Below are 23,915 nucleotides of genomic sequence, written 5' to 3'. Positions count from 1 at the left end.
AGTACGAGTAGTAAGCAAGTACGCGGTTTCGAACACACCCTAAAACAAAACTACAAACCCCAGCATGCACCTGGCGGGGCTCGATGTCGTGACGACAACAGCATGCGCGGCCCATGTGACCTTGTGTTGACTGGACTGCAGCACTGTCTCTCTGTATCATAATGTTTGACATTACTTTATTCATGTCTATTTTATAACTGTAAACCGGCCGCAATGAGCAAATACATCCTACCGTTGTCTGCTTTCGGAACGGCTGTGGGGTTTGCTGTTCTCTTGAAGTGAGTATCACTGATGTACTTTGTATAATGAGAGACACTGGTTACTGGTAGGTTACACCCTCCAACATAACTTCAAGGTTCAAACATAACTCAAAAGTAAAGGAAACAGGACTAGTCATGTACGCCTTAAATATCAATAATATTAACAAAATAGAGCGATAACAAACTAAAACAACGATTGGCATTGTAGTTGTAAGGCTTTGTGCAATTATTGTCTAATTCCTGTACAACTTATTTTAAAACAAGTGTGTGTGTGGTGGGGGGGGAGGGGGTCGGATCAGGGGTGGTCTTATTGTCTCTTATCTTCAAGAATCATACAATTCAATATCAACAGTAAGATAGGACTTTATTAATTCCTGATTGGGATCGAATCTATTGGAGCAACACTAACTCACTGACACAGTGTTGTTAAGGCAGGGATCGTTAGCAGAAGCTAGCCCCTGGGTCCGGTGTTTGTGGTGTAGCTGGTCTGAGCTGTTTGCCCCTCTCCAGGGACTATGTGACCCGGGGCCCGTGCCCCAGCAAGGCAACCATCCCGGGGAAGACGGTGGTAATCACAGGCGCCAACACGGGCATCGGGAAGGCCACCGCCCAGGAGCTCGCCAAGAGAGGTGTGGTCCGCAGTCGCATTTAATCCGACATAGACATTTCTCTTAAGGCTTAGTTAGGGTTCCACGTCGACGCAACGCAAGGGGGTTTGAGGACCCATTACGTCCTTGCGGACCCAGGACGCGCGCCTCCCAAAAATTATAACTCTGCGTAGAAGCGACGCAGCAGCAAGGGCTGTGATTGGTCCGCTCACTGAAACCTGACGCAGAACCAAAACAGGGTCACGAGTGCGTCGAAGCGTCTGCGGAGTCCTTGCGTTGCGTCGACGTGGAACCCTAACTGAGCCTTTGGTCCCTTTTGTTTTTAATCTCTTCGCACGGGCTGACCCCGTTGTAAAACAAAATGTTAACAATCATGTTCTGCTATTACCGTGCCGGCAGGGGGTCGGATCATTCTGGGATGTCGGGACCTGGTGAAGTGTGAGGCGGCGGCGCGGGAGATCCGGGGGAAGACCCTGAACCCCCACGTCTACGCCCGGGAACTGGACCTGGCCTCCGTCCGCTCCATACGCCGCTTCGCCCAGGCCATCAACCAAGGTCAGCCAATCAGCTGCCAGGACACAACAATGTCAGCCAATCAGCTGCCAGGACACAACAATGTCAGCCAATCAGCTGCCAGGACACAACACTGTCAGCCAATCAGATGCCAGGACAGAACACTGTCAGCTAATAGCCAGTCATCAGGACAGAACACTTTCAACCAATAGGAGAACAGCCATCCAATCCGCAGCCAGGACAGAACACTGTCAACCAATAGCCAGGCTGCCCTCCACTCACCTGCCAGGATAGAACACTGTCAACCAATGGAGACGCTCCTTGGTCCAATAAGCAGCCAGGGCAGACAGAGACAGTTGCGTTCTATAACTCTCTGTTAATGGGTGTGACCCCTATTGAGCTGGTGGGAGGACATGTTGCTGGGACCCCCCCATGGTGGGAGGTCTGTATTTTGGACCCCCTATGGTGGGAGGCCTTGAGGGTGGGACCTCCTATAGTGGGAGGTCTTGATGGATGTGGTTTGGTCCTTGATGGGTGCGGTTTGGTTCTTAATGGGTGTGGTTTAGTTCTTGACGCGTGTGGTTTGGTTCTTGACGCGTGTGGTTTGGTTCTTGACGCGTGTGGTTTGGTTCTTGACGCGTGTGGTTTGGTTCTTGACGGGTGTGGTTTGGTTCTTGACCGGTGTGGTTTGGTTCTTGACGGGTGTGGTTTGGTTCTTGACCGGTGTGGTTTGGTTCTTGACCGGTGTGGTTTGGTTCTTGACGGGTGTGGTTTGGTTCTTGACGGGTGTGGTTTGGTTCTTGACGCGTGTGGTTTGGTTCTTGACGCGTGTGGTTTGGTTCTTGACGGGTGTGGTTTGGTTCTTGACCGGTGTGGTTTGGTTCTTGACCGGTGTGGTTTGGTTCTTGACCGGTGTGGTTTGGTTCTTGACCGGTGTGGTTTGGTTCTTGATGGGTGTGGTTTGGTTCTTGACGCGTGTGGTTTGGTTCTTGACCGGTGTGGTTTGGTTCTTGACGGTGGTTTGTTTCCCCAGAGGAGCGGCGGGTCGACATCCTGATCAACAACGCGGGGGTGATGCGCTGTCCGGCGGGCAAGACGGAGGACGGCTTCGACATGCAGTTCGGGGTGAACCATCTCGGTGAGGAACCCTTCTAGAAGCTTCCGACCGTCCCTCGGTTGTTGCGGCCGCGGCTCCCAGCCGAATGAAGCGTTGGACGAACGTCCCGTAGAGAAGTCATGACACCACAGCCATAAATAATGGGAATCATTTAATTTACATGTTGGGCAATAAGCTGACGCTTTTATCTAAAGCGACCTACAATAAGTACATTTGTCAGAAGAAGGAGAAACATCAATATATCGCTGTCGGTACAGTAAGGATGTTCATAGAACCAAGTGCCAAGCATTAACAATTGCTAGTTTAACCCATTCCCCGTACACAACAAAGACAGCCAGGATAAGATGCTACACAATGCTGAGTACTATTTTTAAGTGCCAGGACGGGCAACATGCAATAAGTGCGTAAGGGGGAGGCAGAAGTAATATCATGCAGAAGTAAGGTTGTACATTTGTTATTTCCATACGTTCTTATCTTTATTACATTTATAAACACATATTACGTCAGGGTTGACCAAGAGCTTGCCTCTGGTGCTGTTTAGAGCTGGTTTATCGGTTATCAATCTGAAATGATATTTTCTATACGAATGATTTCATTCCAGTTCTGTTGTGGTCGTGTCCTGGAACGTGCGTGACATCACATCCTGTCTGCAACTCTTGATAGGCCACTTCCTGTTGACCCACCTCCTGCTGGAGAAGCTGCAGGACTGCGCCCCCAGCCGGGTGATCAACGTGTCATCGCTGGCCCATGTCGTGGGGCAGATGGACTTCGAGGACCTCAACTGGGACAGGAAGAAGTTTGATACCAAGCGGGCTTACTGCCAGAGCAAGCTGGCCAACGTCCTGTTCACCAGGGAGCTCGCCGCGCGGCTCCGGGGTAAGAGCTAGCCGCCTAACCGCTTAGCCTCCTAGCACCTTGCCGCCTAGCGCTTAGTGCCGGCGTTACAGAAGGGGCTACAGGGCAGTGTGTGTCTGTGTGTGTTTACATACAGGTTAATATGTGTGTTTATATATTTATGCATATATAAGATGTGTATTTATTTATATATATATGTGTGTATGTTTTATACATTTAAAGTTTGTTGCAAATTGTGTGATTATTATAAATGTAGTGTAGTGTGTGTTTATTTACATATGTATATGCATATATATATATTAGTGCTGTCAAGTGATTAAAATAATCGTGAGTTAACTCTGACATTAATCGCGATTAATCGCATTAAGGTCATAGTTAACTCACGATTATTTTTTCTACGCTAAATATCCCTTGATTTCTTTGTCCCATTAATTTTTCTAATTTTATTGCTCTTATCAACATGGAGAAGTGCATCGGCAAATGTTTTTTTATTGATAACAACATTGGCATATACTGATCAAAACAGGACGATACAAAAAAAAAGCCTATAGCGCAATTAAACTATGAACATACAAACATACTGCCTTGAACATGGCAGTCAGGCTACTGCTTCTTTGTTTTGAGCCAAAGAAAAAAAAAAAAAATTGCGTCTATCGCGCAATAAAAAAATTAATGCCGTTAAAATTGGTTTGCGTTAACGCCGTTAATAACGCGTTTAACTGACAGCACTAATATATATATATATATATATATATAAATACTTTTTATTTGTATATATATGTGTGTGTGTGTGTGTGTGTGTGTAGGTACTGGGGTGACGGTGAACTGTGTGCACCCTGGGGTGGCGTCCACTGAGCTGGGGAGACACACGGGCCTCCACCAATCGCCCTTCTCCACCACGGTGCTCAGTAAGAACATCTGCCTATATACCCCTCATCTATACATCTATCCACAGACCTCTCATCATGCTGACTATATACCTCATCTATCTATACCTGTTATCTATCTATCTAAATTCCCCTCATCTATTCAGACCTCTTCAGTGTTGGGCATGTTACTTCAAAAGAGTAATGCATTATTTATTACTTGTTACTGTCATTTCAAAGTAATTAGTTACATTACAATATCACTGTCTTTGAATGGTAAGGCATTACACTACTTTTACATTACTTTTGCATTACTTTCACCAAAATAACAGGAAATATGGATTTGGTGTTCTCAATAGATCTTCTTGTGTTCAATGCAGCTCATTACCCAGCGTGGTGTGTGGTATGGTATGGTGACTGAGCTAGGCTTAAGGCTAACACAAGTACAATATAATGGTCGCAATTATGGCTCATGGTGCAAAACATTTGATAATAGAAGGTAGAGCCCTGTCACGTGAACGGCCCGGCTAAGCTCCCCTCCTCCTAGGTCCGTTCTTCTCGCTGCTGGTGAAGGGCCCGGCGCTGGGGGCCCAGCCCAGCGTGTACCTCTCCGTGGCCCCCGAGCTGGAGGCCGTGACGGGCCGCTACTACGACGTGCTGACGGAGACGGAGCCCGCCCCGCAGGCGCTAGACCCGGACGCCGCCCGCCGCCTCTGGGACGCCAGCAGCAGCCTGCTGGGTCTGGAGGCCGGCCCCCCGGGACAGACCGCCCCGGGACCCGCCCCCGGGCCTACAGAGACCGGGGGGGCGGGGGTCGTAGTGGACTGACTGAGGCGCGGCCCTCTCTGGCTGCCACGGGACCCGGCGATGGATCGCTATGGAAACGACCTTCGAGACTTAAACTATGAACTCTGAAAAGGGTTTTATTAGAGGGACTCCCCGTGAGATGCAGGTCATTAAGGAGCACTTGGGGGGGGGGGGGGTCAGTGGTCATGTGCAGACGCCGGGATCGGATCCGTTACCCTTGTGTGGACGGGTTGGACAGGGGATGGGAACATCCACCATCTCTCCTCAGAACCTGGTGCTGTAGTGACATCTGGTGGCTCAAAGCTGTACTACATCATCTCTCCAAAGAACCTGGGCTGGGTTGCGCCAAATGGGCGTAAGCCTGGTCTTAAATACGCCTGGTCTCGTAACTTGGCGTTCTAAGTCCGACCTAACCGTTACGCCGGTTGCACCAACTGGGCTTAGCGTTCTTTTCACTAAGACCAGGGGTAAATCCTACGCCTGGTCAGGGGCAGGCGTAGAGTCCCGATTCCCGGCTGTTTCTATAGCAGTTACATCCGATCCATCCAGCGCAATCATGGCACGTGTAATACATACGCGCGGGCATTTAGACGGGAAAGAGTAATTAGGGACAGAAGCAATCCATTGGACATTTCATTGCGCTTCGCTTCTATGCAAACGGGGCATCTCAAAACACAGCCGGCGATATGATCAGTGTTCACAGATCGACCGCCTGTCGGGTTATCCGGAGGGTTTCACTGCCTTCGTGGGGAGATGCGGATGCACCCAGATCGGGTCTGCACACTAATAGCTGCGTGCACTGTTCTGCACAACATCTGCATCTCCAAGAGAATCCCTCTCCCCAGTCCCCAGTCCGTGCTGAACTTATTAATCAGTTGTGAATATTGTTTTAGTTATGTATATATAGCTTTTATATAGGCCGACACATTAAACAGATCTCTCCTACAGTCTCAAAACACCTCAATTAGCTCCTTGATGTTCAATGCATTGCTTCTGTCAAAAACAACCATTCCCGGCAAAATGCCTGCTTGTAAACCAGACAACACAAATACCTATTTTAATTACATTTGTTTGCAGTGTTTTATTGTTATGCATTAACACAATTGATGAATGACATTGAATGAAAGAATGAAATATTTATTCCGGTGTCCAACAGCATGTCAAGCAAAATTGTAAATAGCTGTCGGCGCGAGGTATCCTAGCAACGCGGTGATATGCGTATTTCATGGAACATTCATATGGCCGCGCATGGCTAGACCCGGCGCAGTTACGACTAGGCCCTTGGTGCTGTAGAGACATCTGGTGGCTCAAAGCTGTACTACATCATCTCTCCTAAGAACCTGGGGCAGTAGTGACACCTGGTGGCTGAAAGCTTTATTTCTTGGAAATGGAGAAGCCTAACTTAAAAAAGAAACAGCTAAATGTCTTGAAAAAAACGTGACTAGATAACCATAATATATGAATGTACAAATATGAAATCTGCCATATTGTTCGTGTTTCACTTCGGGAAGACTTCCATCTCTTTTTTGAAAATGATGAAAAAAGTTTTCATAGTTTATTAAAACAATCATGGGCACATTTTAAGAGTATATATGTTAAGTTTGTATACTATATATACACTATGATAAACTATAATACACAACTGTACAACACAATATACACTATACTCTAAAGAACGCTCCAACACTATTGTACACTACTGTACACAACCCAGAATAATAATTATTCTGGTGTGTGTGTTTCAAACAGACAGCTGAGGACTAATCTACAGATGAGGCCAATTAATTAGGTTTTATGTGCTACCACATATAGGCTACCACATATTTATGAAACTCAATAGCATGATTAACTTTTAATTAGCGTTGAGAGGCAGTTGTCCACTGCCTTTAAAGATTAGAAATGTAACTATTAAACCAAGTTAAAATTCCTTATCGACCTTAATGATTACCATACCAAATGCACACATCGTTAGACTAATGTTGTTTCCTATGCCTCAACGTGATCGTGTGAATCTGGCTGAACCCTCGTGTCCGTCCTCGCTGGCCACGGCCCAGACCAGTAAATCCTTAATGCGGATCAACGAGGACGCGCGGGTGGCGCGTCTGGCACCTGGAGACGCGCAGCTCTCCGCGCGTAAGGAGGACGCAGCCGTCAGCCGCCGAGGAGTCGCGGGACACGCAGGGGCACTGTAACGCCCGGCTGGTCAACTTTTATATTCCCGATTCATCAGTTATCGCGTGATTAATTTTTAGATGGGAGAGCGAGTGACGCGGACGCTTCTGCGGTGGGATATCGCGGTATATGATGAAAGGCGGACGTGAATCGAAGGTAAGACAGAAAACATTCCCACTCGAAGAGATTCCAAAGCGTCTCTGTTATGCTCAATGACAAGAACCCTAGCCTCAGGCTACACATCCACACGTTTGACAACGTCAACTTGGGGATTGTTGTATCGGCCTGTTGAAGACAAGGTCTGCATTATGGGGCTGATAGTTTGCACCATGGGACACTTGTGTTTTACCAAAGCCAGGTAACTGGATGGGGGACCAGGGCTAGGACAGGTAGGCTGTTTACCGAGAGATCTATATCACAGGATCTCTTGTCTGCGACACAGGTCGGACGGGTTTTCTGTGCTCTTCTGATAAGGAGATTCTTTCCTTTAGCAGACGAGCTCAGAGGCTGCAAATCCCCTTATCTCGTTTCCGGCCCCGCGCGCCACAGACCGAGGTCAGCTCTCCTCTCCTGTCCTTACGTCACGCCCAGCTCTCCTGTCCTGACGTCACGCCCAGCATGCCTATACCCGACCAAACAGTTAAATAATGCAAGACCAGAACCCTAGCTCTCACTTGGCATACAGGGATCGGTGTTTTTCCATCACACAATCGCCCTACTGTTGTCCTTCCTCTTCTAACAAGTGTTCCTCATCAGAATTGAAATGGGGAACTGGTCGCGGACTATAACGCGCGTGTGTGTGTGTGTGTGTGTGTGTGTGTGTGTGTGTGTGTGTGTGTGTGTGTGTGTGTGTGTGTGTGTGTGTGTGTGTGTGTGTGTGTGTGTGTGTGTGTGTGTGTGTGTGTGTGTGTGTTACTGGTTCTAACTACAATGTGATACTGATGCCACACAGACCACCTGGTCTCATTTATACTACAGGCCAGAGAAGTCTGTCTATAAAATAAACAAGATATCTATTACCTCTGTTCCAGGAGTTAGCCACCTGGTGGCACCAACGTTGACAATCACGCTTTGGTTACTTATTCTGAAGAATGTTTTATACAGAATAAGGAGGTGTTTTGATGGTGAAAACTGACCATGTGCATTCAGAAATATCTGTGTCTAAGGAAGTCACTGTTGGATTTAAAGTTATGTAGCCAGACGATGTAATGTGGCATGTTTGTTTTGACCTCCTAAAGATGGACGTGCATTTTGGGTTACACATGGCTCTACATGTGCTACAGCTTCTTTCTCTTCCTAGTCCTGGCAGGCCTGCTGCCAGCGTCTCATTAGCTGTCACTGGCCTTGTTCTCTGCTCCTGTGATCTCGTTTCTGCGTCTCCCTCTGACAGCTTGCTAAAAACGGCTCTTGATAAAAGCCAATTAGTGGGATGTTGTTAATCTGCTCCTCGAGGGCGGGGCCGCTGGGGTGTTAGAGACATGGCAGCCATTTTATCCCAAGGGCTGGTCTCAATATAAAGCAGCATGCCTGCGCTTCAGGAACATTGTGTGGCAGAGCTTTTTCCCCTGGAGGTGAAGTCCTTCCACAGAGTACCCAACCCATTCATGCCTACTAGGTTGAGGGACTTGTGATGCGTTGTATCTAACCCAGAGTGCAGGAAGTTAAATATTAGTTTTCCTACTCCCCCCCACCCCCTATTGTGATGTAGTCTGAGCACAGTAGAAGATGCGTTATCCTGAAATAAATAACTGGTCCGTTACTCTGTATGCATAAAAGAGAAGACAAAACAATGATTAACGTTTGAATGTTATAGATTTGCTCTTTCAAACGAATCAGAAACAATCAGAAATATGCTTGGGAAGGGTTGCTCTGTTGTGTTGTGTTATTATGGGCTGCATATGTGTGACACCATTAAACATTCGTTTGATTGACGGTCCTCCCACCCACCTGAACCAGACGTCGTCATAACATGAGCCAGCCGCCGCGGGCAGAGCACAGCTCATCCCACTGAGAGTCCACCGTCGCTACACTCAAAATGGAGTCCTACTCGTCGGCGCTGAACCGCAGCCAATCAATGACCAGCGGGCTGGAGAAGGCGCCGCCCTCCTGGAACAAGCCCTGCCACTCGCGGAGCAGCAGCACTGCCTCGTCCCCCCAGTCCAGACAGGTGAGGAGGAGGTCAGAGGTGAAGGGTCAAGTCGATGACCTGCCGTGTGGCGATGCATCGACCGATAGACGTTCAGATTGAGAGCCTGAATGTGATCCGCTGGGAGGGAGGGTGGCAGGGAAACCAAACACCGTCTGGAGCCGAGACGGTAAAAGGACCCGGGCTCTGAAGAGCCCCAATGTTTGAAAGACCCCGTTCCTCAGGGAAGACGATACAGACAGCCGCTGGTTGCTTTACTCAGATCACTTTTCGGATCTGAAAGGCATAAATAATTTCTAAATAGGACAGCATCCATTCTGAAGATTTTTATCAACATTCAAACATTTATAAATTCCTCCCGGAGTCTGGTGCTACATGTACCAGGATGTTCAAGCAATAAAAAGTGCACTGAAGATCCCAACATCTTCCCGGTATTCTAGTCCAAACCAGATGTTCTCCATGTCTGCAGAACATCAAGGACTGGGAGGTGATGGACGAGCTGCCCATGGAGGTGCAGACAGGAAGTGACAAACCTCCGGACATGACGGTTCCTGGCATCTGTGAGGGCTACATGCTGAAGAGGAGGAAGTGGCCCCTGAAAGGCTGGCACAAGGTGGGGAATCCAGCACTCCAGCTTTTATTTTGAAATGTATTGGCAACACTGTACATGAAGGGTACATTATTTCATTCATTGACATTAGCTTATGTAGTATAAGCAATATTCTGTATCATTCCGGTTAGGGTTGGGTAAGGAATAGCATTAAGGTTAACCCTAGTCCTATTAAAGAATGTGTTCATTAATACCTTAGTTAGTTTTCATGAACACTATTACTTTAGTTAACATTAACCATTAACAAACATGACGACCATTAGTAAATTATTAGGATGGGTTGATGAATGTACCCTTATTGGGAAGTGTTCTTTAATTGCCAATGTGTGATCTTGTCATTCTTCCAGAGATATTTTGTTTTGGAAGCAGGGATTTTGCGGTATTCCAAAAATCAACAAGATGTAAGTAAACCATTTTTAAGTTAAAAATAAAAGTCTGATTTTAGTAAAATAATGTTTTGAGATAATCGCGCCAACGTTTTGTGCTCGTGCAGATCTCCAGGGGTAGGATCCAGGGCTCGCTGGACGTCAGCGTGGCTGTGATGTCCATGAACAAGAAGACCTACCGCATCGACCTGGACACGGGCGACATCCTGTACCACGTCAAGGTGTGCCTGGAGCCGCCGCCCCCCTTCCCAGAACACTTCACATCATTACATATCACATCATAAACCTCGTGTGTACAGAGGAGGTCAATGGGATGATCGGGAACACATTATGAATCGTTTTTACTCTTCATCTCCTCAAGGCGAAGAGCCACGAGCTGTTCTACATCTGGGTCACGAAGCTACAAGCTCACCGGCTTTACAAGAAGAACGAGGGTCTCGGTCACAACGGCTACCTCCAGGCCGGCACTCCGGCGGGATTAGCCCAACAGAATGGAGACTTGGTAAATATCGCCTTGAATAAACCTCAGCCATTTTGTTCCGTTTCTCTCCTCTTCTTTCATCTTTTTTCATCTTATTTTCTGCTTCCTTCCTTACTCTTTCTCTCCACTTTCAATCCTTCCATCTCCTGCCCTTCTCATCTTCCTCTTCATTTCCACTCCTCTCGGTTCCTCTCCTCTCCTCTCCTCTCCTCTCCTCTCCTCTCCTCTCCTCTCCTCTCCTCCTCTCCACTCCTCTCTGTTCCTTTGCTCTCCCCTCCCCTCCTCTCCTCTCCTCCCCTCCTCTCCTCTCCTCACCTGCCCTATCCTATCTCCTCTCCTCTCCTATCCTCCTCTCCTCTCCTCACCTGCCCTATCCTCTCCTCTCCTCCTCCCCTCTCCTTCCTCACCTCTCCTCTCCTCCTCTCCTCACCTGCCCTATCCTCTCTCCTCTCCTCTCCTTCTCTCCTCACCTGCCCTATCCTCTCTCCTCTCCTCTCCTCCTCTCCTTCCTCCTATACTCTCCTCTCCTCCTCTCCTCCTCTCCTCCTCTCCTTCCTCCTCTCCTCCCTCCTCCCCAATCTCAGCCACTGTACCCCCATTACCAGAGCTCCCCGGGCCTCTACTCGGGGCCCGCGGCCAGGCCCTCGGAGGGGCCCCATGCAGCCAGGGCGTCGGAGGGCCCCGAGGGGGCCAGCACCGAGGCCAACGGAAAGGTGTCTGCCTGGCTGCAGCAGAGCCAGGACCCTGACAGCTGCGTCGCCGGTAACGACATGCAGCCTACAGCACTCATATATAGATAAATATGTATCCTCCATTCAGCGTATATCATTCATATAATAATGTATATAAAATAAATCCTTTCATATCAATCATATGTAATCGGTCCATTCGATTAGCGTGAGCCTTTAACATGATGTGGGGGTCTCTCTCCTTGGGGTGTCAGAGCTGAACCGCTGCCAGCTGGACGTTTCTGAGCTGAGCCGTCTGGCCGAGAGGCTGCAGGCCCTGGAGAACCGCAAGCCCATCTCCAACGGAGAGCTGCAGCGCATCATCAGCATCCAGGTACCAGGAGACTAACCACACACGGTACCAGGAGACACAGTCACATGGTACAGGTACCAGGAGACAGCGTCACATGGTACAGGTACCAGGAGACAAGTTTACCTCAAAAACCTCCAAAAATGTACCTTAATAAATTGTAATAAATAACGTTTACCTCAAAACCCCCCAAAAATGTACCTCAATAAATCCTAATAAATAATGTTGACCTCCCTCCAGAACCTCTGCCTGGAGAAGCCAAAGAAGTCCAAATCCTGCCGGGTGTGGGGCCACTCCCGGACCCTGTCCCGGGTGGAGGCGCTGGGGATGGTGAGTCTCTGGGGATGGGGAGTCTCTGGCTCACACCGGGCTGCTGATGTTAGGGGTCAGATCCAGGGTCAAGGGTCACCGAGGAGCCGGCCTTTGGTTCACTCTCGATGTTTTGAAGGCAGAAATACCCTCACCTTAAATACCTGGAGATATCTGAACAGGCATTATATGAAATACTCATCGATCGCTGATTTAATGAATGAATCAGTTTTGGGGAATGGTCCATATCGTGGCTTAAGAATCCATGTTTTAGTATTTAAGTATCTGATCCGCGTCTTTCCAATCCAAAGCCAATTCGGGGGATTACTAAATCGGTGAGTTGTTGGGAAAACATTTCTTTCTAGGATCGTTGTTATAGTTCATTCAGTGTCCCCTGTAGAACCCCAATTAGACCCAGTTACACCCATTAGCCCCAGTTAGCCTCAGTTAGAATCATTAACCCTACTATACCTCATCAACCAGTCAATAGGTGTTAGGGTTAATCTTAACCCTATTAAATAATGTTAACATTATGACCTTATTTAACAAGAACCCCATTATGTTAGTGAACAAAGTACACCATTCGTAAATGGTAACTAGATCATTAGTTAACTTGTGATGAACTGTTAATCAATGTTCAGTAATGGTTAATAAAGTTATCCCAGTAGTTCCATTTAATATTAATATACAGCTCAAATAATGACACAGTGGAAAGACCTAGAAACAACCAAAGATGCCTGAGATGTGATCTCCACCCGACTCTCAGTGGTGGAGAACACGACGGCCTCCGCGAGCACCTCCTCCACCAACACCTCCACCTTTCCCCCCACCTCCTGCAGCTGTCCTCCAGCCACCTAAGCACCTCCTCCGTGGCCTCCATCCCCGACTACGTCTGCTCCCAGCTCTCTCCTCCCAGCGGGGAGTCCAACGAGAGCCGCAAGACCCAGCAGGACTTCTGCACCGTCTCCCTGAGAGGTCGGTAGCTCAGAGACCGCACATTGAAAAGCGCTTTGAGCGGCCACTGGTTAGGAAAGCGCTGTATAAATGCAGTCCATTGACCATTTACCATTTTACCCCCTGTGTCGTGTTGCTGCAGTGCTGGCCTCGCTCAAGACGGTCCATGACGCACTGGCGGCGGAGCGGCAGAGGCTCCAGGAGGCGTGGGGGCCCAACGCCCCCCCGGAGGTAGGCTCTCACACCTGAGATAAGGGCAGTCTCGGAAGGAGATCGTAGACCTTCATTGGGTTGTTCTGAAGTAGACTGGGTAGCCCCGCCCATTCTGCCGGCGATTTGAGTTCGCCCTGCAGCAGGGTCTGGAGAAGGGCAATACATTTCTTTCTGTCTCCGATACATTTTTGCGGGAGCCAAGCTGACTTCTCCCCCCCCCCCCCCCCCCCCCAGCGCGCTATTGGCTGGTTTAACACATAGCGATAGGGAAGCGGCGGCAAGCAGCCAATCGCGTACAGAGTCAGTTGAACTAGGCCCGATGATCGCGCCTCTTGAGCTGAAGAAAATGACAGCAGCTTCCCCAGACCAACGTGCGTTCTACGATTGAGCTTGGTCTGGCAATAGCCAGGCTAGTTCTGAAGGCCTTCTCTGAGGAATCAGAGCCTTCTCATTGTTTACTTCGTTTCTTTCTGTATTTCCTTCATTCCTCTTTTATTTCTTGCTCACTGTTTATTTCCCCCCTCTCACTTCTTTCGTTCTAACTTCCCTCCTTTCCTCCTCAGGCGGGGGCGGCAGCAGGGGGCCGTCCGTCCCGCGGCCCCCCCTCGTTGAGCGACTCGGTCGAGGAGTTCTTCGACGCCAGCGATGACGTCCAGCGCGCCAGCTGGTCGGAAGCGTCCGACGAATCAGGACTCAGCGAAGGAACCACCAGCAACTCTGAGCCGGACGAGGGGCGCGGTGAGGACAGAACCAGCACAGAACCAGTACAGACCAGTACAGAACCAGTATAGTACAGGCCAGTACCGTACCAGTAAAGAACCAGAACAGTACCGAACAGTACAGTGCATAACCAGTACAGTACAGAACCAGTCAAGTACAGAACCAGTACAAAACCAGTACAGACCAGTATAGTACCAGTAAAGAACCACTACAGAAAAGAACCAGTACAGATCCAATGCAGTACAGAACCATTAAAGTACAGGATGCGGGACGCAGAGAGTACAGACCTGTAAAGTATAAGTACAGACCCAGTACAGTACCAGTACAGTACCGGTACTAGCCTTAACTGTAACACAGCATGGGTACAGTTCTTGCAGGCACAGCCTGCTGGTAAACCAGGTGTACTACCCGTGAGGTCACGGCCCTATGGTCATCGAGCTAGAACCAGCTAGAACTAGAGCTAGAACCAGAGCTAGAGGTCATAGAGCTAGAACCAGAGCTAGAGGTCATAGAGTTAGAACTAGAGCTAGAACCAGAGCTAGAGGTCATTGAGCTAGAACCAGAGCTAGAACCAGAGCTAGAGGTCATAGAGCTAGAACCAGAGCTAGAGGTCAAAAAGCTAGAACCAGAGCTAGAGGTCATAGAGTTAGAACTAGAGCTAGAACCAGAGCTAGAGGTCATAGAGCTAGAACCAGAGCTAGAGGTCATAAAGCTAGAACCAGAGCTAGAGGTCATAGAGATAGAACTAGAGCTAGAACCAGAGCTAGAGGTATAGAGCTAGAACTAGAGCTAGAACCAGAGCTAGAGGTCATAGAGCTAGAACCAGAGCTAGAGGTCATAAAGCTAGAACCAGAGCTAGAGGTCATAGAGCTAGAACCAGAGCTAGAGGTCATAAAGCTAGAACCAGAGCTAGAGGTCAGAGCTGTGAGGTCTTCCCCCTGACAGTAGGGAGGTCATGGCATCACAGCAGGGTACACAGGCACAGCGTTTCCACAGGACTGGGCAACGGACTTTCGGGTTAAGGTTGTTGTGGCCGTGGGATCAGATGTGGATTCATCCAATAGACGTTCACCTCATTTGAAGCACATCCATTCCGAAACACTGCAGATGTTACACGATGCTCCTTTGCCCTCTTTGTCTCGCCAGCGTCAGAAACCGTCAAGTACCGGGCGAGCTTGTCCCAGACGCCCAGCACGCTGGTCCCCAAGACCACGGGGGGGCGCCGCAGCGTGCTGCCAGCCCACTGTCCAGACAACAGCCACGTGGGCCTCATGGCCATCCTCTACAACAACATCGGTAGGCAGCAGAGCCCTGAACCAGCAGACCCTAAACCATCAGTCCTCTTCTGTCAGAGAAGGGCTCGGGTGTTCTGATCAGACCATGGACTGGGTGTCAAGTGTTGGATTGTGGTTAGGATGGATAGGCTGGTTAGTGGTTAGGATGGATAGGCTTGTTAGTGGTTAGGATGGATAGGGTGTTTTGTGGCTAGGGTGATTAGGGTGTTTAGTGGTTGGGGTGTTTGATCTCAAAGTAAGGTACTGGCCTCAGACTCACCTCAGTCCACAGTCTACCTGAAGTATTCATGAGCAAGATGCCTAACTACCTACCGGCCCCACTTACTGGTAATAGCCAATAGTAACTCGTACTAAACAGTTAACCTAAACCACTCGAACTATTAGAAAAGCAATCAATGCATGGTTATTTTAGTTTGGTTGTTGGTGCGTGTTGCTACTAAACAACCTGTAATGCCCTTTCATTCTGAACCACATCGTCCCGTCCAGGTAAGGACCTGTCCAGAGTGTCCATGCCCGCCCCTCTGAACGAGCCCATCAACCTGCTGCAGAGGCTGTGTGAGGAGCTGGAGTACTCTGAGCTGCTGGACACGGCCAGCAGGACGGCAGACCCCTACCAGAGGATGGTGAGACCTTGCCTGGTTCCCCAGTAACATTACAATTACAATTAGGGCATTTGGCAGACGCTTTTATCCAAAGCGACTTACATCGGTTAATACACATTGACACACCGACGGCAGAGTCAACCATGCAACATGCGACAGCCAGCTCGTCAGGAGCAGTTAGGGTTAAGTGTCTTGCTCAGGGACACTTCAACACTCAGCTAGGAAGAGCTGTGAAACAACCTTGTATTGAAGGGATTTGAGCTTTTCTTTGAAAAATATAAATACGTAGACTGGGTACCCCCAGCCCTTTCTGCCGTCGGTTTGCATTCGCTCTGCAGCAGGGGCTGGAGAGGAGCAATACATTTTTTTCTGTTTCCGATCCCCTTTTACTGGAGCCAATCACAAAGCTGGCTTTTCCCCCTGGTGCGCTATTGGCTGGTTTAACACAATGACGACAGGGAAGCGACGGCAAGCAGCTTTTCGATCGTTGGTCTGATTGGTTGAAGGACTATCCAATTGCGTACAGAGTCAGATGAACTGCGCCCATTGATCACGCCTCTTGTGCTGAAGAAAATGACAGCTGCCTCCCCATACCAACGTGCAATCTACCATTGAGCTTGGTCGGGCAATATCCAGGCGACCAGCAGCCACACCTGGGATGACGTCTCTGAAGATTTTATGTTTACATACGTGGTATTAATTTAGCAATTTCATCCAAAGAGTTTAACACCTGAGGTTGATGACGTGAAGGCCTTCAAATGATGACTCCTAAAGTTCTGCACGGACACGCTTCTAAAGACGGACAACGTGCGTTTAGCTGAGGTGCATTAAAGACGTTTGAATGATTCTGCTTCTATAATGTAATGTGATGTGATGTAACCGTTCTACCTCCTGCAGGTCTATGTCGCTGCCTTCGCCATCTCCGGGTATTCTTCTGCGATCTTCCGGAACCGCTACAAGCCCTTCAACCCGGTGCTGGGGGAGACCTATGAGTGTGTGAGGGAAGACCGCGGGTTCAGGATGATCAGCGAGCAGGTCAGAACCAGCTGGGGCCGGTCGGAACAAGCCGGGGGCCGGTCAGAACCAGCCCGGGCCGGTCGGATCCATGTCAGGGTTTACCTGCCGTCTTATTTAAACTAAGCCGCACATTTAAGGCCTAATAGATCTGTCTAATGAAGGGGATATTGTTAAGTGTGCTTCACAGCGCCGCCTTTGACCAAATAATAGTTGGAATAGGATAAATACGATCGATATATCCTATTGACATTTAGTTTAAGTGACGTTATGGATTGATTGACTCCCCTGGATTCCCAGCATGCTCTCTGCTCTGCTGGGGTCTCAGGCAGCTCGTATCCTCAGGGGGTCTTTAACTGTTCTGTTCTTCTCTCAAGGTCTCCCACCACCCGCCCATCTCCGCCTGCCACGCCGAGTCAGACAACTTCTCCTTCTGGCAGGGTGAGGCTCGTCCTAACGCTAACACTAACACTAACTCGTAACGCTTATGCTACGGCTAATGCTGATGCCCCACATCCTTCCAAACAAAATTCATTAACACGTAAGGTAATATCCATATACTAAAAATAAACGACAAAATGATACGAACCACAACAGGCCAATAAAGCGGTAAAGGAGTGAGGCTGGCTGTACTGGTGCTCTGCACTGGTTTTGGAGCTCTGTACTGGTTCTGGCCCTCTGAATTGGTTCTGGCCCTCTGAATTGGTTCTGGTGCTCTGCACTGGTTCTGGTGCTGGTTCTGGTACTGGTTCTGGTGCTCTGTACTACTGTTCTGCGTGGCGAGTAACAGCGCGCTGGTTGGTTGTTGCTCGCAGACCAGCGGTGGAAGAACAAGTTCTGGGGGAAGTCGCTGGAGATCGTGCCGACGGGAATGGTGAACCTCAAGATCCCAAGGTACGTACGCCGCCCTGAAACTCGTCCTCCTCCTCCTGCTCTTAAACTCCTCCTCCTTCTGCCCTGAAACTCGTCCTCCTTCTGCCCTGAAACTCCTCCTCCTCCTGCCCTGAAACCCCTCCTCCTTCAGCCCTGAAACTCCTCCTCCTTCTGCCCTGAAACCCCTCCTCCTCCTCCTGCTCTGAAACTCCTCCTCCTCCTGCCCTGAAACTCCTCCTCCTCCTGCCCTGAAACCCCTCCTCCTTCAGCCCTGAAACTCCTCCTCCTTCTGCCCTGAAACCCCTCCTCCTTCAGCCCTGAAACTCCTCCTCCTTCTGCCCTGAAACCCCTCCTCCTTCAGCCCTGAAACTCCTCCACCTTCTGCCCTGAAACCCCTCCTCCTTCTGCCCTGAAACCCCTCCTCCTTCAGCCCTGAAACTCCTCCTCCTTCTGCCCTAAAACTCCTCCTCCTCCAGGTCCTAGGTTGGGTTTACTGTTAAAAACTTTTTTATTCAACATCTAGTATTCACGATGAAGAAACGAATAACATCAGAACTAGTTTATTGATCCTATTGCATCTCACACACTAACACTATTCTACACGCTAGGCGGCTGTTTCCCGCAAGCATCAAAATCATCAAGCATCAATACTTTGACAATGCAGTACTTCACAACATAATGTAACATAGTAAAGATTACATTTAACCATCACATCATATCTAAAACGAACAATAATCCAATAAGAGAAAACAAACTTGCATTGAAGGAAATTCAAAAGACGCACGGCAAACACGTCACACACTTGGTCACGGTGAGGATGTGGTGAGACAAAGGAAGAAGGCCTCACTAGCCCTCTATTTATAGTGGAAGGAGCAACCCAGCACACTGAATCACCACTTGGTGTGCCTTAGAGAGGTGAGCTGAAATGTACTTGAAATGAACCTTCTAACAGTACGTGCGCCCGTACACGCGTACTGGTGCCTGTGAGCACAACTAAGCCGTGTTTCCTGTGCTCAGCTACGGCGACCACTACGAGTGGAACAAGGTGGTGACCTGCATCCACAACGTGCTGAGCCAACAGCGCTACCTGGAGCACTACGGCGAGGTGACCATCACCAACCTCAGCAGCCCGGCCTGCACCTGCAGGATCACCTTCGTTAAGGTGCGTGCCACCGCTGAGCTGTTCACATGTTCACACAGACGCAGATTCAATGACAATGGCTGACGCGGTGTAAGACATTAAAAGTGACATATTATACCACCTAGTGTGAGGGGGATTAGCCGTTACAAGCCATTTTTGATAATCTGCCTCTTATGAAATCACAAGTGGGCGTGTCCACCTAGATGTTTGCTGGATAGATCAGTCTACCAGCCTACCCAGTGGACTGTAGCAAACGTTGCTCTTCTAACCGTCATACATCTAGGTGGACACGCCCAGTTGGGATGTCAGAAGAGGAAGATTTCAAAACGGCTTGTAACGGCTACTCAAACTCACACCGGCTGGTATAATTTGTCACCTTTAAAAGTTATTAATATTATGTTACACTCTCTCTAGACTTCTGCCTTACTCACTTGAAGGGCTCAATCGTACGCATTGGGATTTTAAATAGTAAATCATCCATGACTGAATCTGCATGTGATGAGTCCCCTCTCGGTCATAAAGAGAGAACACACGACTGTAAAGGTTCCTTGGCACAGAGGGGACAGAGTCAGACTGGTGCTTGGGAAATACCCGGTTTTAATAATGCTAAAGAATAGCTACGTGCCATAAATAGTGTCACGCGATCAAAATGTTTGCTGCTTCCGGTCTTGCGTGCTGCTGCTCTCGCTCACGCTGGCCTCTTCTCCTACTGCAACACAAAGCAGACGCATAGATACACACTCCATGGACAGGTCTGATTGCGAGTCAGACCCAATCAACACGGCAGATCTGTAGTGCTCCGAACATGACCTTCCAGCCCCACCTACAGGCCAAACACCGTACGTCCCCCCCACAACGACCTTCCGGGTTCCCTACCTTCCTGTGACGGTGTGAGGCAATGAGGCATGCGTGTGTTGCAGGCTCGCTACTGGGGCTCGGAGACCACCAAGAACGAGGTGCAGGGCACGGTTTTGGACCAGGGCGGCAGCATCATCCACCGCTTCGGGGGTCTGTGGCACGAGGGCATCTACTGCGACACGCTCCCCACGCCCAAATGCATCTGGAAGCCCAGTGAGTCAACGACACTAGCCCTAACCCTGGTTAACCTCTGACCGCACCCTGGTTAACCTCTGACTACACCTTGGTTAACCATAACCACACCCTAATTAACCATAAACACACCTCTGGTTAACAATAACAACACACTAGTTAACCTCTGACCACACCATGGTTAACCTCTGACCACACCCTGGTTAACCGCTGACCACACCATGGGTAACCTCTGACTATAACCACACCCTGGTTAACCTCTGACCACGCCGTGGGTAACCTCTGACTATAACCACACCCTGGTTTACCTCTGATCGCACCCTGGTTAACCTCTGACTATAACCACACCCTGGTAAACCATTACCACACCCTAATTAACCATAACCACACCTCTGGTTAACCATAAAAACATACTAGTTAACCTCTGACCACACCCTGGTAAACCATAACCACACCCTGGTAACCATCAACACACCCTGGTTAACCTCTTACAAGGCACACACTGGGGAGATGATCGTTTTAGCGGCGAACATGTAACCAAGCCCTGCCTTTCCATAACTGTCTGTCTGTCTGGGACAGGCGTCTGTCCAGATGCCCGTTTCAAAGCACAGTGAGACAAAGGTCCTCCCCCCGGAGACGGAACAAACTCTCCGGCGCCACGCCCGCTAATCCTCAGCGCAGTGCCGCCCGTGAAGCTAACCCTCCGCCCCCCTCCTCCACAGACCCCCAGCCCAAAGACCACCTGCTGTACTACGGCTTCTCCCTCTTCGCCATCGAGCTGAACGAGCTGACCCCCGAGCTGAAGACCCTGCTGCCCCCCACCGACAGCCGGCTGCGCCCCGACCAGCGGTCAGTCCCAGCACGGACCCTCACCCTGACCCTAACCCTGACCCTAACCCTGACCCTAACCCTGACCCTAACCCTAACCCTAACCATAACCCTAACACTGACCCTGACCCTAACCCTAACCCTGACCCTAACCCTAACCCTGACCATAACCCCAGCAAGCTGGCCTCTTCTCAGTCACAGCACGGAGCCTAACCCCAACCCCAACTCTAACCCTGACCATAGCCCCAACCCTAACCCTGACCCTAACCCTAACACTGACCCTAACCCTAACCCTTACCCTAACCATAACCCAAACAAGCCTCCTCGTGTTCAGCCCCGTCCCCTAACCCTTACCAACCCTTAAAGGGGACTTATTATACCACCAGGTGTGAGTGTGATTAGCCTTACAAGCCGTTTCGAAAATCTGCCTAATATGACATCACTAGTGGGTGTGTCCACCTAGATCTGTGCTGGATAGATGAGCAATGTTTACTTCAGTCCACTGGGTAGGCTGGTCGATAGATCTATCCAGCACAGATCTAGGTGGACACACCCACTAGTGATGTCATATTAGGCAGATTTTCGAAACGGCTTGTAAGGCTAATCACACTCACACCTGGTGGTATAATAAGTCCCCTTTAACAACCCTAACCCTTAACAACCCTTAACAACCCTAACCCTTACTAACCCTCAAGACCCTCACAAACACCCCAGACCGCCCACCCCCCCTCCCCAATATGATGTGCTGATTGTGAGCATCAAGTGAACAAGTCTGATTGGTGGATGCCCTGTGGGCGGGGCCTGCAGGATGCTGGAGGACGGGATGGTGGAGGAGTCGGACAAGAAGAAGGACGAGCTGGAGGAGATGCAGCGGGAGAGACGGAGACAGATGACCAAGAGAGGGGAGGAGCACATCCCCCGCTTCTTCAAGTACGACCAGAAACACATGAACCCTGTTTAGCAGGATTAGGATTCATAACAATTATACATCAGATATGTTAATGCTGATTCTCTTTTATTTATTTTATTTTGCATTCACGTTTAGCAGACGCTTTTATCCAAAGCGACTTACAATAAGTACAGTTGGTACAGTGTGGATGTTCATGGAACCAAGTGCCAAGCACTAACAATCACTAGGTTAACCCATTCCCCGCAAAGATCAGTTTTTGTGATCTTCACAGCAATCATCTATAACTTGATATCAAACTACAATTAGAAGATGTTTTCCAACAGCAGCCTGTGCTTGATACAGCTGTAGGTTCCTCCGGGAATTCTTCTCCGCCGTTCGCCTCGAACATCAGTGTTACTGCTGGGGCGACCGGAGTGCTGTCGTGTTGCGTTGTGGTGTTGTGTTACTGAGGAGACGGATAAGGTCGACCAGCGTGTTGTGTTGTGTTACCGTGGAGACGGCCGGGTGCCGGCCCGACGTGTTGTGGTGCGGTGTTGTGGTGTTGTGTTGCTGTGGAGACGGCTTTGGGCCTAAAGGTGTGCTCTGGTGTTGTGTTACTGAGGAGATGGCAGAGTGCCGACCGGTGTGTCGTTGTGTTGTGCTCCAGGCAGGGCCGGGACGCCGCCGGCCGGGACGTGTGGGACACCAACGGAAGCTACTGGAAGCTCCGCGAGAAGCCGGGCTTCGCCAACGTAGAGAGGATGTCTCTATGGTGACCCCCCCCCCCCCCCCCCCCTCGCCCACGAGGAGGAGGAGGGAGAGATGAAGATCCTTCGAGGATATGAGCTGGCTGGGAGCCCAGCAGAGCAGAGAGCCTGCTGGGATCTTTACCCTCTCTGAACACGTCTATCCCCTCTGACCCAGCCTTTCAGAAATGCTCTCCGATTAATTTGTTGTCATTTTGGGCGTGGCCCCGCCCCCCCTCCAAAACGCCCCCCCCCCCCCACACACCCAAAACAATAGAATAGTTAACAGGTTACCAGGAAACCAGGTTAACGCAGAGCCAAGCTCAGGTGTTCCCTGCAAAAGCAGCAGTCGGCCTATAGAGGGCGCCCTCTAACATGCAAACCAACCCTCAGGTGCTTCTGGTCTCTTAGAGCCTAGGTAGTCCCCAGCATCACTGTTTCAGGTGGAAGTGGCTGTGAAAATTTCCGTCGGACTAAAAGCATAAAGTTGTTAAACAGGGAACTTCTGTAAAATCAAGGAAGACTTCTTCCTGTTGAAAACCCTGAACCAGAATGGTATTTTTCTACTGGCTGGGGCCCCTTGCTCCAGTGAGTGGGACGCGGGGTCTGACCACGTGTGACCACGCCCCCTCACACCTGCTCCTGTGGAACAGATGTGTTTGTCTTCCTAAAGCATTTACGACCGTTATGACTGCTCAGATCACATTTTTTAAACCTTTAGGTGGAACTGACCTTTAAATACCTCCCCTTTAAATACCCCCATGACTGGTTCATGGGCGTATCCTTTAAACCCCTTAATTGATTGATTGAGCCAATTAGAAGGTGAACAGATTAGCATCACATGCCAAGAGAAAATCTAACAGGACCCGCCCCCTTCTCTTTATAACAGGTTCTCTACTTTAATTTATTATATAAAAACGAATTTGCAAATCCCCAATCAAACTCAAGTTCATGTATAGATGTATGGATCCTCTTGCCTAGGCTTCATGGGAGGCATTGTCCAGCCAGATTTGGAAATAAAGGCGTGTTTTGAAGCTATGTTATACGTAAATCTACGGTTGACACTAACGCCCCCCCCCCCAACTACGTTTCAAATTCAATTCACAATTTTATTTGTATAGCCCTTAATCACCATTACAGTTTAAAAGGGCTTAACAGGCCAAATATTTTTGACACATCCTGACAAATCCGAGTTATACTTGTATAAGGTGTTGAATGACTTGATTACTTGTATGTATATATATACATATATATATATACCACATATATCTACCGAGCATGGGGACTGCTGAAGCGAGGCGATGTGGTGGGGCAGGACGCCTTCTGGGGCCGGTGGAGGGAGAACTCCTACTACATTAGTACTTTCTTTGTGTTTTTCTTTATCAGAAGCAGTCAATGTTTTATCCAACTGGTTGGAAGGAG

General features: G+C 49.3%; 3 protein-coding genes across 4 annotated transcripts in view; 2 read left to right on the top strand and 1 right to left on the bottom strand.

The window, feature by feature from the left end:
* Positions 1-23,915, bottom strand: part of LOC130371669 (uncharacterized) — a 201,418-nt gene that overhangs the window by 110,930 nt on the left and 66,573 nt on the right. The gene's annotated exons all lie outside the window — the stretch shown is intronic.
* On the top strand, positions 117-6,896 carry LOC130371676 (retinol dehydrogenase 13-like). The gene is made up of 7 exons (XM_056577529.1): positions 117-278; positions 771-889; positions 1,268-1,423; positions 2,415-2,519; positions 3,162-3,374; positions 4,160-4,261; positions 4,767-6,896. The coding sequence occupies exons 1-7, from the start codon at positions 214-216 to the stop codon at positions 5,045-5,047; spliced, it is 1,041 nt and encodes a 346-aa protein (XP_056433504.1). The 5' UTR covers positions 117-213; the 3' UTR covers positions 5,048-6,896.
* Positions 7,123-22,523, top strand: osbpl7 (oxysterol binding protein-like 7). Of its 2 annotated transcripts, none has more exons than XM_056577516.1 (22): positions 7,123-7,354; positions 9,155-9,365; positions 9,814-9,957; positions 10,302-10,355; positions 10,448-10,561; positions 10,702-10,842; positions 11,406-11,583; positions 11,765-11,883; positions 12,100-12,189; positions 13,008-13,143; positions 13,265-13,353; positions 13,899-14,073; positions 15,202-15,351; positions 15,837-15,973; positions 16,850-16,987; positions 17,344-17,407; positions 17,782-17,860; positions 18,857-19,001; positions 19,901-20,051; positions 20,753-20,879; positions 21,666-21,788; positions 22,415-22,523. In XM_056577516.1, the coding sequence occupies exons 2-22, from the start codon at positions 9,234-9,236 to the stop codon at positions 22,521-22,523; spliced, it is 2,595 nt and encodes an 864-aa protein (XP_056433491.1). In that variant the 5' UTR covers positions 7,123-7,354; positions 9,155-9,233. The 2 variants fall into 2 exon arrangements, with proteins under 2 accessions (XP_056433491.1, XP_056433492.1); XM_056577517.1 differs by having other exon boundaries at positions 7,124-7,354; positions 11,427-11,583.

Source organism: Gadus chalcogrammus, chromosome 18, assembly GCF_026213295.1.
Source record: "Gadus chalcogrammus isolate NIFS_2021 chromosome 18, NIFS_Gcha_1.0, whole genome shotgun sequence".
In the NCBI taxonomy this organism is placed as follows: domain Eukaryota; kingdom Metazoa; phylum Chordata; class Actinopteri; order Gadiformes; family Gadidae; genus Gadus; species Gadus chalcogrammus.
The sequence above is the reverse complement of the archived record's forward strand: the minus strand, read 5'-3'. Positions and strand labels throughout refer to the sequence as shown.